This window comes from Cryptomeria japonica, chromosome 7, assembly GCF_030272615.1.
Source record: "Cryptomeria japonica chromosome 7, Sugi_1.0, whole genome shotgun sequence".
Classification (NCBI taxonomy): domain Eukaryota; kingdom Viridiplantae; phylum Streptophyta; class Pinopsida; order Cupressales; family Cupressaceae; genus Cryptomeria; species Cryptomeria japonica.
Window position 1 is genome coordinate 287,337,103 of NC_081411.1, and position 18,064 is coordinate 287,355,166.

At 32.9% G+C, this 18,064-nt stretch overlaps 1 protein-coding gene across 1 annotated transcript; it reads right to left on the minus strand.

Annotated features, from left to right (window-relative positions):
* Nucleotides 1-322: 322 nt before the first annotated feature.
* Nucleotides 323-4,954, minus strand: LOC131067274 (GDSL esterase/lipase At5g41890-like). The gene is made up of 5 exons (XM_059208554.1): nt 4,702-4,954; nt 4,093-4,217; nt 3,111-3,360; nt 2,807-2,859; nt 323-340 (listed from the first exon to the last, which is right to left on the minus strand). The coding sequence occupies exons 1-5, from the start codon at nt 4,952-4,954 to the stop codon at nt 323-325; spliced, it is 699 nt and encodes a 232-aa protein (XP_059064537.1).
* Nucleotides 4,955-18,064: the final 13,110 nt, after the last annotated feature.

Here is an 18,064-nt window from a genome sequence, read left to right on the forward strand (position 1 = left end):
TTTATGATGTTGCACAAATGGTGCAATACTAATATGATAATATAACACATAATATGATGATGGGTCTCGACAACTAGGCCATGTTAGGTACCCATGCACAACTAATCATGCAACTAATCTCTTACAAATGAAGAACAGGAGAAAACCTTGTAAGACAAAACTCCTCTTCAAAAAATAGATATGCAAGACATATGCAAGTAATAGATCATGTGATATATAGAAGTCTCACATTAATATATGCCAAGAACTACATCAAGCTCCCCACAATAAATAAACACTTGCAAGAATTACACATGAATGAAGAAAAAACATGATCCAATGCTTAAAAACCACTTGTCTCCTGTTAAGAAGTAACAAAAACCATATACAAATGCTGCGACATGAGCAAACAATTTTCGAGGCCCAAGTAGGGCATGACTGCTCAATGCGTGGCAGTGAGGTGATGGCATTTGCATGCACCACATTATATAAAACAAATGCACCACCTAATGAATGGACGACTTAATAAAAGGCCTCGACAGGTACTAAAAACAACCACAAGAAAATGAAAAACGTCGCACTCTCCAATAAAAACCTGGAACCTCCAACATATGATATGCAAAAAAAAGCGATGAAGAATGCCACTGCCCAATAGGATATCGCCTTGGCTCAAATTGAAAATGCCACTAAACAATTAATAGATATCGGATCAAGCCAAAATGGTTAACATCAATGAAATGGTGCTATAAGCGCTTAGTCAATATCACTGCTAATATAGTATCCACCAAAAATTACACTAGATTAATACATAGTGAATATGCCACGGGCATTGAGGAACTCAGACTCCACTGTCAAATGCCTCGAACTCACCAAATACAAGGGATGACATTAGTAGCAATATCGCCTCAGTCAAAGAAGAATAGAGAGTTCGATTTGCTGGAAAATAACCTCCACTCAAATTATTTAAATATGAGTGTCTCAACAAATGATATGCGCCTTGAGTAGTATTGCCTTGTTTAATAATAAAGAAAATGATATAAATTGCCAGCCAACTAAACAAATGTGGATCCCCATTGGAGAATGGAGAAGAAATCGACCCAAAAAGATTATATGCAACAACCAAAGTACTCTAAACGCTAACAAAGCAGTTAAGATGTACCAATGATTAACACACATCAATTGCACCATTCAAATGTATGCTACCCATAGTATTGGCTCTAACTGATGCAAACTCAGTGAGAAGACATGTCAGAACAAGGTGGAATACAATAGTCACACGATGAAGAGACTAGGCACAATTAATATTGGAGTTCAAAGAAAAAATGTGACCAATAAAAGCCACTATCCAATATGAACTCAATGCATCTGGAATAAGAAAGAGACGATGCCAATGGACATTCCTGCAGACTCTCGTAGCCTCCAAAGAAGCCATGAAAAATGAATGTCGTAGCAATTAAAGTATAATGAAATGTAAGCACTCCAAAATCTACATCAAATGTCTATTATTTGGTCTACATTAGGAGGTGTAACTACAGCTTGAGTTTCAATGTTATTATCTTAATAGAGTTTTTGTTTTTTCTTACATTTTTAGTATGGTTGAAGAGCCATTTTGGATTTTTCAATCATAAATGAAGTGTCCTCATTTTGTTAAATATTATTGATATTATTATAGATCTTGGTTTATTTAATTCAACAATTTGTGTCCTTAGAGAATAAACATCTATTCAAGATATCACAAAATCTTAAATTTAAACTTGATAGTTTATTAAAAGTCAAGTATTAGGTTTCCAAGGAGTTGGAGGTAGAGAATATAATTTCCACCCTTGTGTCATTTAATTGAAATTGGCTATATGCTTATCCAAGTAACATGTCAACCGAAATACAAATTAGAGCCCAATTAATTTAACTTTAATTAATGGATTTATCAACATGTTCAACCATCATAATATTGATGTCTTTAAACTATTATTAAAGATAAAGATAATTTTCTAGTTTTTAGGTAGCTTATTTGGAGTGTCATACATAGGTATTCTAAAAAGTTATAAAAGAACAATAAATCTACAAAACAATCTATTTCATTAAATATATAATAATATTGTTCATACCATTTTGAAGTTGATCTTATTTGAAAAAAAATAATTACATACATTATATATGAAACATGTTTCATATTTTTTTATATATAATATTGAATGTAAATTTTTGATAATATTGATAATTATACAAAAAAAAATGTAATATAAAAATTGAATAGACAATTACTTTTTAAATATTAATTTTACAAGAGATTGTTTTAAAAAGGAGGGGATATCTTACAATTATGATTAGATGTCACATTTAAAATTATAAAAAAGATTAATATATTTAAAATTAGAAAAAAATCCAAATCTCATTATAATTTTTATTATGTCCAATTTTTTTAATATTTTACTTTCAAATATTAATTTTAATCAAATCTCTTAAAAATATAATTAAACTTTAGTTTTCAATTACCCCATATTGAACTTTGTACTTACGTGAAAACAAATACTCCAAAAACATCTTATTCATTGTGGCAAGAACTTGCAAACAATACACCATTGAATTGGCATACCCTCCAAATGAGGCCAAGGATGGGGAATTTGTCTCCTTATTAATGGCATGTGATGCTTCACCCTAAGATTAGGTTAGATAGGTTAAATGGATACATAACAGTAGAGTTTCCACTCCATATCTCCTTTGAAAAAATAGTGTAAATCTTCTCAGTGGGATGATTTCCATCCCAAAACAAATAAGAATTTGTATCGTTGCAAAACAGAGCCGGTGGAGTAGTCTTTCCACAACTTACTTCTGCATTAAATGCTCCTGATCCACAACATGCTGAACTTGTCTCTGATAGTCCTGCAACCCAATTCAAAACAACAACAATTATAAATATTATAAAATGCAAAAAAAAAAAAATTATTTATTTTTTTGGCTTTGAATTTCACTATTCTTTCTAATTATTTAGAAATATTCATAGTACTTATCTTTTCAATTTTTATTTCTGTTCACACTTTATACTAAAAAAAACCTTTATCACAACAACCATCAAACAGTAACAAGATAAAATGATGAACAGAGAAAGGGGAATAGAAGGGGCTTTGACTTACCATAGGCTTCACCATGTTGAATCATGTCAACAACATAATCAAAAGAATTAAGTAGAATGAGAGACAGCCCATCCAGTTGTTCATTAAGCTGATCTATAACAGGTTTCAGAGCAGTGTTGTATGCCACAGCTAACTGATTTGCAGCATCCAAACATTCTCCATTTCCTGATACAAGTCTGCTAACTGGTGTACACCCTATAGTTGAAATGTCGAATACAAGGAATTTTCTTGCCCCAACACGGTAAAGTTTCTGTCAATTACAAATAGATAGTTAGAGATAACATTGTATAAAAGAAATATTTTTCTACAAATAATTGTAATATAAATATTTTAAATTTTGATCTGTTTAAATGATCTATTTGAAATTGCACTCATAAGCTCCAACTATGAACTAATTAAACAAATCAAAACTCAAAGTATACTGTTTAATCCTGACCATATTTAAAAACTTACTATTATATATGATTGAAAAGTAACCACCATCGAAGTAATGAATTGTTCAGGGGTGGTTGTATTTTGGAACGTAGCATTGGATAGGTAGCTGGAGACGTCATTTCCTCCAACTGAAATACAATATAGGGAGCTGGCTAGGAAAGATTTGAGCTCTTTTGATTCAACATACTTATGGATCTGTTTTGTCTTCATCAAATATTCAAATTGCTGAATTTGTTTACTCATGGGGATCATCATCTGCAAGAGTAAAGAAATCTAACCATATATTTTCTTGATCATATAAAATATATATGAATTTTTTATTAAGTTAAGCAGTACTATTTAAACTTTAATTTGTTTAATAATTTATCTAAAATCACACTAATAAATAAACCTATTGAAATTTTTAATATGATTTCAGATAAATCATGATCTATACAAATCAAAACTCAAAGTATTACTTAAACCATTCTATATTTGTTAAGCACTTTATTTAATTGAGTTTCATCTAAGTCCAAACAAAAAAATGAAAAATATAGTTTAGAACTACCTCTCGAGGTCCTGTTGAATCGAGTAATCCACTACCTCCGGATGCAAAATTTATGCCAGTTGAAAAATTTTCCTTTGGTTTTAGAAAGGGAGGAGGGAAGCGAGGGAGCCCTAAGAAAGATGTAGCTGCAACCACACGGTATAAAAGATTTAACCTTCTTGGTATAGCAGTTGAAAATTTTAACAAGCAGCTTTTTGAGAAAATTCACAGCGATGAAAATAAAATATCTACATCAATGTTAACTGAGCGATTCATCATGACGAAATGAATATTTACTTATTAAGATCATATATCGCATATATTATGCAATATATTTCTATCTTAATGTTTGATGTGATGTTGACAGGATCTGTTGTTCCAAACTCTTTAGTCTAAAGATGAACATCACGTCATAATCTATTCTTTAAAATAAACAACGATGATAACTATGTAATCCAATTATTTTCACTTAAAAAAAACTTTGTAACATTAAAACTATATTTTAGTATAACGTTATAAGATCTAATAAAAATGCATTTCTGGTTCTCCCTGTCTGGATGAGCCATGTACTGACTGGCCTACTGAAAAGCACTCATCAACAAATTTAATTAAAAAATTCTGAAGACAAACCGATACCTAAGAAATCAAAAGCTGTGCGGCCATTGGTGAAGCGACCAGTTGGATACGGAAAAAATGAGACACCATATGGAGGAAAGTTTGCTCTCACAGTACTGCGAGGAATGAAACTGTTGGTGCCGGCGTCTCCTAAAGAGTCCCCAAACACGTACATTGCAGGCACACATGAAGCAGTTACGCCATTAAAGCAACTCAAGATCCATCCCACCAGAAAAAGATTGATACTAATGCTGAGAAACGAAGTCATGGTGTTAATAATCTTTTGTAGCTATCTTTTCTTTCCAGACTTAGATTACAAGCACCATAGAGACAGATGCCTGTATCTTAGTTATAAATAAAGTGTATGTGGAGGAGGAAAAGATTCGGATATTTATGTTGATCTGGTTGTAAATTTTTTGTGAGCTTGTGCGTCGTATGTTACTCCCTGGCCGTCGAGGATTCCTATACTCGAGTAATTGCAGACTCACACGTGTCAAAACGAAATTCGAAAGTTTAACATTAGCTCGTATTGACATCATCGACAGAGTTGTTCTTGTCGTAGATGAACAGAAGACCAGTTGAAATGAATCCATACATCCAAAGGGAAAGATGCAAATATCTAGGGTTAATTTAGGTTAGTTAAATAATATGTGCGTAGCTGGATAAGTCCATACATCCAAAGGGAAAAATGCAAATATCTAGGGCTAATTTACGCTAGTTAAATAATATGTGTGCGGGTGTATATATACAATTTAGTTTTTTAGAATTAAAAAAATAATAATATATTGTTTTGAGAAAAGATAGATGGATATTCTTAGATGTTATGTAAGATAAGTTCAAAATAAAAGATGAAATAATTTAAATATGATTAAGTCAAATATCAACAAATATAACAAGTCATTAAATAGTAAGAGAACATATTATAGAAGAAGATGATGGTTATTTAGTTTACCACAAACATCAATGGGGATATTGTTGGATTATGACAACAATAAAGCAATAAATCAATAAAACAATAAAAGAAATCATACATTTTCAGAAAAAAACTATTTTTATCTTTAAAGAGAAAATTTCTAACTTATACATACATACATACATATATTTGTTGTCTTGAAGGCAAAGTAAGAGTTGTGAATTGTAGATTGCAAGAGCAATTGTAATGTTGTAAATTGCAAACGTAATTGTTTTCTCCAAATAATACGAATACTAATAACTTGCCCCATGGATGTTTCCTTGGCATATTGTCAAGGTTTTATCACATAAAGCACTGTCTTTTGTGTTATTCAGTTATTCCATTTCATTCTATTCGTTTTTTCTTTGCAACTAATTTGTGGTGCAATATTTAATTTTCTAGGTTTCTACTTCCATTTTCACAAGAGGTATTAGATTGATTATTTTTGCAATGATTGTGTTAGGATTTTGTGTCGATTTTGGAAGCATCAAATGGTGAAGGTTTCAAATGCAAGGTTCAAGGTGGAGAAATTCAATGAAAAGAATAACTTTGAGTTGTGGAAGCTCAAGTGCGTGATTTATTAGTGCAACAAAGATTGCAAAAGGCATTGGTGGGAAAGTTAAAGAAACTTATAGACATGTTTGATGAGAATCATAATACTTAGATATGTGAACTCTTAGCATAATTTAGTTGTGTTTAGCTAATATAGTTCTTTTCAATATTGTTGGAGAGGAAACAACAATAGGCTTATGAAGTATAATGTAGAGTCTTTACATGACAAATACCTTGACAAACTAGCTATATAATTTGTGAATGAGGGAAGGCATAAAAATTGTTGATCGTTTAAATGTTTTCAATACTCTTATTTGTAAACTAGCTAGTATGGGTGTAAAAATTAAAAAGGAAGACAAGGAAGTTTCATTGCTGTGCTCATTGTCTAAATCCTAGAATCACTTAGTCACTTCTATTAGCTTTAGCACTACTTGTTGGAATCCAAGAACACTGAGACGGGGGGTTGAATCAACATTCTATCGGTTATGTAAAATTTAATTCCTTTAGATACTTTACCAATTAACAATTGGTATGCATATAAATAAAATATAAAGAAGAGAAAAGAAACCACAAAGATCAACACCATAACACCACAGATTTATATGTGAAAAACCTCAAAGAGGAAAAACCATGGTGGGATTTGTGACCCACAATATCTATCCACTGGCTAGTTGAATAAATATTACATAAGATGGGGGTGTGCACATGTAGAAAGACACACTGCCTAGAGTGCACTACTCATTACAAAGGAGCCTCACTGACTACAGATATAAAGTATTGAATTAAAAATAAAATTTTGAACTTTGAGTGTGCATCAGATATGTTAGATGAGTTCCGGTTTAAGTACAAACTATATTGGTTATCACTGTCTCCTTCCTTACCGATAACCTTGTTCACTTTCCAAACCTTTCCACAAATAACCAAGGTCGACAATAGATTATTATATTTGCATTCTGTCGATCAAGATCTCACTCACATAATATCACATAACCTATTGCATCTATATCCCAAAATGACCTAGCCGGAGTGATACAGTACCCTTTACAGACATAAACATGAATGTCGTATGTTGGCTTATAATCATATTACAAAAGATAAATATATGTTGGCCTAGAGAAAAATCTAAACATTAATCGTTATGATCATTTCTGCTAAAACCTTTGCCAGATCAATCTTCTATGTCGGCCTCCAAATACCAGTTCCTAGTTACTGGTTTCCCTTGCTTGCTAGTTTCCTTGAATGTCGGACATTAAACCTTGAATACTGGAGGATATTGGATAAGTATCCAACCCAAAATGATGTGTTTTGCCATCAATGACAACACCATAAGCCCGGATGAGTGTTAATTGTCAACAATCTCTCCCTTTGGCATTGATGGCAACACTCATGTGAAAAATGGATCAATGAAGTGTTGTTCCAGTTCTTGTCCACAAACTTCCCAAAAATGATCTCAGAAAGTTGCTCCCCCTGAGCTATACATTACTTCTTATGTCCCTTAACATTTTTCACATCCAACCTCTCCCCCTTTGACAACAATGCCAAAGCCAGGGCAAATAAATGAAAGAATAAAAAATTATGTTTACTGGATCTAGATGTACTTGAATATATCTGGGTAAGCACCCTTCAAAAATGCTAAATAAGTGTCCCAACCAAATTTTAAAGTTCCCAAAATTGATACAAACCCATTCTAAATGTAAGCATGCAATTATTCTTCTGTTAATATTGCTGGTGTGGGCATATTCATCTATTCCATACTTTTCCTCTTATAAAGTAACAAAATATTAAGTTAGGGACTTACTAAGCCTCTCAATTCTCTGGCCTGCTGGATTAACTTGTCCTTGTCCTTCTCCAAGGCTGAAATTTATGACTCTAAAAGCAAAATATGACCATCAACAGTGTTGGTCAATGACTCAGTACCATCAAAGATGACTAAAAGTTTTTCTATCTTGTCCTTATCCTCCTTAATCTTATTGTCTAGGTCTGCTATTAGTTTTGTCGTGTTAGTGCAAGACTGGTATATATGACTACATTGGTGAAGTGCTTCATCAATCCTTGTTATTTCTTCTATTAGCTTAGCTTTATCTGATATGTTCATATTATCACAAGTGACCTTCCTAGCTGCATTGTATCTTTCCACCAATTGCTAGTTTGACAATTATTGAAGAGTTTTGTACTTTTTTGTAATGTGCTCAGTCAAACCTTTAAGCTTACCAGAGGGACTAGCTTCTTGATTAACCTTGTGTTCCGATATAAGCTTCTGCAGGTTTGGAATGGCCTTCTCAATCACTTGCTTGTCCTTAGATCCTTTCTTTATTAACTTCTGAGCTACAACAAACATTAACTCAAAACTGCTCAACTGCTCTACATTCTTCTCTCCAAAATTCCTAAAATCTACTTGACCGGATGTGTCAAGTGCCAATAATGAGGGACCAACCAATGGTGAGGGTGTTGATACCTTGACTTCAATCTGTTCTTGTCCTTTTTGCTTCTCCTCTATCTTCTCCTTAGCACCGGTTGCTTCACCACTTGGTGTAGATATATCTTCTGCCATTACATCAATAATCGAGGGAAAATTATCCTCAATATTATTTTTTGGTTTATTTTCTTCTATATCCTGTACATCCATGACTACCAAAGGAATATCCTTAGTTATTTTCTTATCCAAAATTGGTGGATCTTCACCTAATATGCCTTTCCCTCTAGCATCAAGCAGGATGTCTGGAATGTAAGACTTAGGAGGAATGTCTGGTGATGTAAGGAATCCTGGATTATCAACAAAGAATTGTACCCATGCCTCATGAGTCTCCTTAACTATTTCATTCACTCTCCCTACCATTAAGTTGATATGCATATGCTTACTCTAGAAAATTGTTAATTTACAAATTCAAGACACTGTTGCATCTCTTTTTTAGTTATTGCACCACAAATAATCAACAATTTTTGAATCTTTATATGTTTATCTTCCTCAAGTGCAGATAGTCTCCTAGCATCTAATTTATTATACAACTCTGCTGGAATTTACTTCTCTATCTCAAGTAAGGCCTTCTTATATATGTCTAAGTATAAAAAAACCGCTTCCTCAATTTCCTTTTGCTCAAAATCATCCATATTTTCATAGTAGTATTGTAAATTACTCAAAATTCCATCTTTAGTAATTTGTTCTACCAATTCATCTACAAATAAAGGAGGGATAAATTTAACACTTTTACTAGATTCAAGAGCCAAATCCAATTCAAATTTCTTCTTCTTTCTGAGAGTGGGAGCTATCTCTTTCACTGGTTTCCTCTTCTATGTAGGCTTTCTCTCCTTCAATGATTGTTTATGAAGTGTCAGAGGGGTGATCTTGGTTTTATGATATTTTCCTTCCTCAGGCTTCTTCCTCTGAATTCTCATGTAAATCTTGGGTATCTTAGGAGGTTCATCTTTAGTCTCAAATTCAGAAGCAATAGGGGCAATAAAGGTTTATGGTTTCTTTCTTTTCATTATACCTTTGCTGGTTGCTGCTACCGGTGAGGCCTGAACTGCTTCTGGAGAGGATGACTCTGCTAGTTCAATAATCTATTTTATCTCACTAGACATCTTTTCAACAACATGTCCTACCTTCTTTATCTGCCCTTCCCTCTTCTTCTTACTGAATCCAATCGCACCTCCAATTCCTTCTGTTTAGCTGTCCCAAAAGTCTTCTTTGACTCCTCTACCAGGGCATCTATAAGCATCTTTGCATATAGATCCAAGATCTCTGCATCAACTTTATAATCTATCTCAGTTATCCATACCTTTCTAGGCTACACCGCTTCCATTAAAGTTTCATCTTTCTTAACCATAAAGCAGATCTCAGTAGAGTACTTATCAACAATGTGCTTAGGCACTCTTTCCCTTTGTTTCATTGTCTTCTGAAAAGACTTGAAATAATGCCATAAAATATTATCCTTGTCCTGACCTACGCTTCTTAAAGAATCTTTGGTTTGCTTCCCTACTAGAATGTCAAGGGAACATTGCCTTTTATCGGATCTGTAAAAAAAATAACAAGATTACCATACCAGAATACACCTTTATTTTCTCCCTTAATCTTCCCTAGATTCAAATTTAACTCATCACACATCCACTGACAAAGATCATATTTCTCATTCTCCTTAACCATCTTATGTGTACGTAGATACAAGAACTAGAGACAAAGTTCAACCGATTAGTTTGAGTTACCTTGTATCTAATGATCATAATGGAAAATTTAACGTCCTTGTCCCTGATAGTACTTATCCTCATTGACCGGTTGTCGAAAGTGGCACTGGTTAACTTATTGACTTCATTGTTCAAAATTTTCTTCTTTCCTGATGTCTGTCCAGCCTAGGGAAAATTAGTGATTGCACAAATTGCTTCCTTAGTGATCTTGTAAGGCTGGTCTAGCCATATGAATTTACCATGGACATGGCTCAGTGCATACTGGATTATTTCATCTTCAAACTGAGGAATCTCAAAAATATTAGTGAAACCCTAATCCTTCAAATTTCTAAATTTTAGTTTCATCATGCCAATCTTGTCCAATTATATTGTCATATGCATGGACTTGATATTTGATGTTCCTAGTTCCTCCAAGGTGCAGTGAATATATGCCCTGACATCCTCGACGTAGAGTATGTCATTGAGAACCCTTGAAAATGCACCTACTGAATCATCAACCTTTGCAATTTGGGGATACTTCTTGAAAAATGGGCATGGATGATCCTTAATATCAACCAAAAAAGGGCTTACCACATCTACCAGAGCAGGAGAAGATCCAGAAGACATTGTGATTTGAAAAGATAGCTTAAAAAATGAGAAAATACCTCACAGACTTCGTCGGTGAAAACCTTTGAAAATCTGCTCTGAATGTACTGAAATTCGCTTGAAAATTATCTTAATCTCCTTAGGTCACCTTAAAATCACTCTCCTTCACTCTGCTTTTCTTTGAGTGCTTGATAATGAAAATTAAATCAATTTATCCTTTTAACCTGTGGAACCCGAATTCCTCATTGACATAAATGCTTGTCGGTATATCATATCGGATCGTGGATCCATCAAATCTGCATTGGTGAATCTCCAAACATAATTCTCCAATATCTAAAATAATCTTTTAGACCACTACCAAGGGTAATGTAGGATATCTCAACAATTTCCCTCCCCCTAAGGCTAATGCATTAGTTACCTGATGAGTTTCCTACAAATACATGAACATTCTGCTTTGCCGATTGAGTAATTGGGGTATTTTCTTTAGCCAGTTGATCCTCAAACTTTCTAATCCATTTCTTCTCATGCTCTTTTTAGATATCATAAACCTTTTGTTTTCCCTTCTCATCATTTCCTACTGGTGGGTTGTTGCTTCTGCAAAATTTAGCAATATATCCTAATTTTTGCATGCATAACAAGTGACATTGTTCTTTTGAATTGCCTTGTTGTAACCTTGATCATTTATTGACCTACATTTATTAGCCATATGACCAAACTTTCCACATGCATGACATCTCACATTCATTCTACAATCTGCTATCTTATGACCATACTTTTTGCAATTTGAACATTGATCGTGAACTAAATTATTGTTCTGATTTGCTTTATTTTTGCATTGACTTTCTCTATGAACAAACTTATTGCAAACAAATCATCTACCATTAAATTTATGTGCATTGGGTTGTCTTACCAGTGATCTCTAATTCTGGTTGTCTGGTGGATTCTCCTAATTTGCAGTACCAAAACTTTCTCCATGCTCAAATCCAAGACCTCTAGTGTTTAGAGAGTCTCTTTGATCCTTCAATAATTCATCAAGATTTGCAGAACTGACCCTAAAATTTTATTTGTATTCATTTGTATCATCTAGATTACTTCTTAGGACTATCACCATTCTTTCCAACTCTTGCTCATTGTTCTGTGATTGCACCAATTCAGTTCTCAACACATCATTCGCATGCGCCAACCTAATGCATTCGTCAGATGCGTCTTTTAGAGACATGGTAAGATTTTCACCATTCTGCTTCTGGTCTTCAATCTCCTTGGACATCCTCATGGTTATGGCTTGTATGCCATTATTCTCTTGATTTAGCTTCTATCATAGCTCCTTAAGGGAATTCTTTTCTTCATCATCCTTATTCTGTAAGAGTTCCTTCCTTTTAGCTTGAGTAGATTATAACCTCTCCTGTAGGGCAAGGATGAATTCTTTTGCAAAGTTCAACTCATCTCGCACCTTCAAGTTCTTCAATCTTTCAGAATCATAGTCTTCAAGAGATACTTCAAGTTCTTTCTCCAAACTCATCTCCATGTATTCCGGATATAGGATCTTCCTCAAGTTGTTAGACTTATTCTGAGACACCAGGATCTGATACCAATTTTTATAATCCAAGAACACTGAGAGGCGGGGTGAATCAGTGTTCTACCGGTTATGTAAAATTTAATTCCTTTAGATGCTTTACCAATTAATAGCCGATATGCATATAAACAAAATATAATGAAGAACAAAGGAACCACAAAGATCAACACCATAACACCACAAATTTATATTTAGAAAACCTCAAAGAGGAAAAAACATGGTGAGATTTGTGACCTATAATATCCATCCACTAGCCAGTTGAATAAATATTACATAAGATGGGGGCCTACACATGCAGGAAGGAACACTTCCTAGAGCACACTGCTTATGACAAATGACCCTAACTGACTACATATATAAAGTACTGAATTACAGACAAAATTCTGAACTCTGAGTGTGCATTAGATATGCTGGATGAGTTTCAATTTAAGTACAAACTATACTAGTTATCACTGTTTTCTTCCTTATCGGTAACCTTGTTCACTTTCCAACCTTTCCACACATAACCAAGATCGACAACAAATTATTATATTTTCATTATGTCGATCAATATCTCACTCCCATAATATCACATTATCTATCGCATCTATATCCCAAAATGACCTAGCCATACTAACTTATATACCCTTTACATACATAAACATGATTTCCTTATGTCGGCTTACAATCATATTACAAAAGATAAATACATGTAGGCCTAGAAAAAAATATAAACATTAATCTTCATGACAGTTGCCACTAAAACCTTTGCTAGATCAATCTTCTATATCGGCCTCCAAATACCGGTTCCTGGTTTGCCAGTTTCCCTTTCTTGTAGGTTTTCCTTTCTTCTCGGTTTTCTTGAATGCCGGATGTCAAACCTTGAATACCGGATAAGTATCCAACCCAAAATGATGTGTGTTTCCATAGGTGACAACACCATATTCCAGGATGAGTGTCAATTGCCAACACAACTCACACCCTTGAATTTGATTCTATTGTGGGGGAGTTTTTATTTGAAGAGATTTGGGGGATATCTAATATATATACGTCCACACCAAAAGCAATGATGGCTAGATGATAGCCCATGAAAAAAGTAAAAAAGGGTAGGGGGAGATGTTGGTAATGCAATAAATTAGGGTATCTCAAGAAATATTGTTGGAAGTTGAAAAAAGATAATGATGAATCTAGAAATGAAGGAAATTTGGTGGAGACAAGTTTAGGTATGGCTAATGAATTTTGATTTGTTTGTAATATTTTACAATATCATAAGGAATGGTTATTTAATTTTGGCACTTCTAATCACATGTGTCCATGTAGGAGTTGGTTTTCTGCTTACCAACATATCAAAGACAATGTTGCTCTTATGAAAAATAATGTTTCTTGTAAGAATATTGGGATTGGGAGGATTAAAAGTAATATGTTTGATGGTGTTGTAAGGATGTTAATAGAGGTAAGACATGTATAAAAATTGAAAAAGAATTTAATTTTCCTAGGATTTTTGGATTCCGGTAAATATAAATTCTCTTTTCAAAGTGAAGTATTAAAAGTGTCCAAAGGAAGTTTAGAGGTCATGAACACTACAAAAGTTGGTAACCCTTATAGAGTAAAAGGGGGAATTGAAGTAAACGAATCAATGGTGGAATCTAAGGAAGAAAACAAACCTACTCATTTATGGCATTTATGACTATCATATAAGAAAGAAAGGGCTGAAGATAATGTTAGAGAAGTTGAGGTGAAGTTTGGCTTTTGTTAGCTTGCACAGTAGGTGATGATTGGACCTAGGTAGGTATTAGGTAAATTATTTTCAAGGTGGAGATTGTTGGATTGTGACAAAAATGAAATAGTAAAACAATTTAAAAGAAATCATATTTGTTTTGATAAACAATTTTTATCCTTAAAGAGGAAATTTCTAATTTCTTTAAAGCGAAAATACTTTTTTTTTTGTGTTTAGTGGTGGTTGTTATCTCAAAGATATTATATATATATTTGTTTCCTTAAAGAAAAAGTAAGTATTGTGAATTTTAGATTTCAAGAGAAATTATTGTGAATTGTAGATTGTAAGAGCAATTGTAACGCTGTAAATTGCAAATCCAAAATTGTAAAAGTGATAATAATAGCTATGAAGTTTGTAATTGTTTTCTATGAAAAATAAGAATATTGATACCTTCCCCCATGGATGTTTCCTTAGTATTTTGTCAAGTTTTAACCACATAAATTAGTGTCTTATGTGTTATTGAGCTATTTTATTCTATTATCTTCATTATTTATTTGTAACTAATTTGTGGTGCAATATTTTTATTTTTTGGGATTACGCTTTGTTTCCACAATAGATATAAAAATCATTGGTAGGTGCCTAGCTAGTGAGAGCACCCTCCTCTTGGCCTTCATCTATAGGTTGGTGGGCACAAATAAGAGGAAACACTAGCTATAGATGAGGGAAGCAGTCAAAGTCTAGTTGGCCATGAGAAGATGCTTAGGGCAACTAAAATGGTTGAGTTAGATCATAGGATTAAATATATTTTAGATATATAATTTATTTTTTCATAGTTAAATACGGCAAAAGAGATTGATTTATTTCAATAAAATATTTCAAGAAAACTACATAATTCAATGAGTAGATGTCATGACCCTCATAATCATAATTTTTATTATTTAATTAATTTACTTAATCAATTTGAATACAATAATATTTGACATAAAAAAATACATCCCATAAATGCTTTCTTTTAAAAATTCAAATTAGAAGACATTTCTTTCTATTATATTTTTAGGTCATGTTTGTGGAGAGAGTAGAAAAATCCATAATGGCATAGGTTAGCAACTCCAATACATGGACAATGGAAGAACAAATCTCAAATATTGCCAGGAAAGATCTACAAGTAATCAACTCATTTGTATTGACCTCTCATTATGCTATCCTCTTTCGATTTAAAATAACCCTTTTTTGAGGAGGAGAAAGGTGGGGAAATGTGTGGGAGGATTTAAAATAGGAATGAAGAATAATGGGGGAAACATATTTTTTGTTTTCCATATATGAAGGGTTGGATTCATCGTTCAAGGATCTTATGAAAATTGAGACAATGCAGAAAGTATGAGAGAGGTTTGCCACTCAATAGCTTCTCCATGAGAAATGTATGTTTTTTTTAATTGTTTATATCAACAATCATCAATATAGCTTTTGATATATACATCATTGATAAGTACCTCTTAGCACTTAAAAGATATTTTAGTGTCATACTTAATATGTGCTTTTTCTAGTTCTACATAAGTCCAAAGTTTTGAGTTGTAGAAATTTTTTGCACATAAGAAATTTTATTTGCTCTCTCTCCATGTTTATAGTAGATCTTTAGTTTATTTTAATTATTGGTTTTTGTACACTAATTAAGAGAATGAATTAAATCCAACATTAAGCTTATACTTCTAGGTTTAAAAGTGTTAAATATTCAGAGTTGACTGACATTTTCTAGGCTTAATATGTTGCTTAATGTATGTTATCACACTAAGAATACACTTCTATTCTTAAAAGTGTTAAACACTCAATATTGACTAACATCCTCTAGACTTAATTTGTTGATTATAGTGTGTGGTTTAAGGATGGTCCGACTTAAATCACACACACTAAGCCTTTCTTTAGATAGTTACTTACTTTGACAACTAGAAGATTGAATAAGGATTTTCATGTTGCTACCATGATATCTTTCATCCATCCTTCCTTGAGGCAATTGCACCAAACATTAAACTTAATTTGTTCAATGCATGTCACAAATATTTAATGCAAAAGCATCCTATGTTAGGATCCTTGAAAATCAATGCCTTTTTAATAGCATGCAAGACATTCTAGGTAGTTGGGCCCTTTTAGAAATGTAGGAAGAATAGCTTAAGAAAATACAGTCCCTATAATGTCTCTATAGTAAGAATTTAGGATAAAAGAGGAGTTTGCATAATACAATGTCATGGAAGTCCCTTTAAAACTTTTAAAGATGCTAGAAATGAAGGTATCTCACTTATGAAAATATTTACCATAATATCACTATGTATACCAAACAATATGTTATTTTCTCTATTCTAGGAATCGACATTTATAGGGTTTTGCATGCAGATTATTTGCTACATACTTTTATGTTTAATATCTTCTAGTTGGCTACATTTCCCTAAGAAACTAGCTATCAAGTTCTAAAATTAAAAAACCATTTATATTGACTTAAATATTTGGTTTTGACTGAATTAGGATACGCATGACTTCTCTCTACTCCTTTCAACAAGGATCTGCCAAAGGGAAAGGGTTATTATAACATATGAGATTGTAATAAAAGTTGGATTAGTGGTAGATATGAGTTCACGAGAAAAAATAGGAAGAAGTAGATTTATAGGAAACTAAATTACTCTCAACCTATATTTAATTATTGATTTTGTGATATAAATAATTTAAAATATTATGTTTACTCTTCATATAAAAGATTCATTATAAAATAATGTCTATCATAAATGAAATGTAGACTTCTTAATTACTAAAGTCTTGCTATTACGTAAGTAAATGAATAAATTTGTTAGAGGATATGTCAGTTTGCTTGCATCAATAACAAATAAGAGTGTTATGAGTCTTACATTGATTACTCAAGACAACCTATCCAAGAGGCAAGATTTTCATTCTTTCTTTCCTTTGCATATGTATATATAATTCACATTATAATATCATGTTGGACTGAATTAAATTAAATAGAGAATGTTATCCATCATTTGTTTATTGATTGTTAGAATATTGTTCATTTCTATTGGTTTTGATTAGATAAAGAAAGGCTTTTGACTAGAGTAGAAAACCAACAGAAACAAGGGTCCCTACCCCACAAAAAAGTTCCACATTTTCAAAACAGAGGGCTTTAGGAAGAAACCCCAAACCATCTTACAGGCAAAAACCGTTTCACTTGAAACAAAGCAACCAAGAAAACAATAAACTAACAATTGATTTTGAAAGGATTTATATAACCTTTTACTTGAAGGACCACCTTGAACATAGACATCCTCAAATGAGGAAGGAGACCATAAAGATCTCAAAAACAACTAGTTTTGAAAGACACCTAGAAACTTTATAATAATAGGATCACCTAGCCATTATAGAAGAACCAAAGAATGGACTAGAACATAAAATCCCAATGGGTTTTGAAAGGTGTTCCTAAACCTTGAATGGACTAGAACATAAAATCCCAATGGGTTTTGAAAGGTGTTCCTAAACCTTTTATTGGTAAAAATCCTTATAGACAAAGTATCTTAAACTACTTCAATACCTCCACAATCGACAATACAAAAGAGCCATAAGGAGCCCATAATATACAATTTTTGAAGGAACCTAGAAACCTTTTTAGAAGACTCAAGAGAAGATCCAAGTTGTAGCAACCAATATTAAGGAACCTAAATAAGAACTTTACCAAATCCTTCGGCATACCTTCCACTTGAATAGGATTGGAATTGAAGGAAAAATTAGTATAAGAGGCCACCTTAATAAGAACACCCACTAGAACACTGCAACATGCCATAGCAGGACCACCACCAATCCTAGA

Bases quoted from the DNA above. Each gene is read 5' to 3' on its own strand.
- LOC131067274 (XM_059208554.1), bottom strand. From the start codon at position 4,954: ATGACTTCGTTTCTCAGCATTAGTATCAATCTTTTTCTGGTGGGATGG. The intron at 4,218-4,701 runs GTTTGTCTTCAG...GTGTGGTTGCAG, and splicing joins TTTTGATTTCTTAGGTATCG to CTACATCTTTCTTAGGGCTC. The intron at 2,860-3,110 runs GTAAGTCAAAGC...ATTGGGTTGCAG, and splicing joins TCAACATGGTGAAGCCTATG to GACTATCAGAGACAAGTTCA.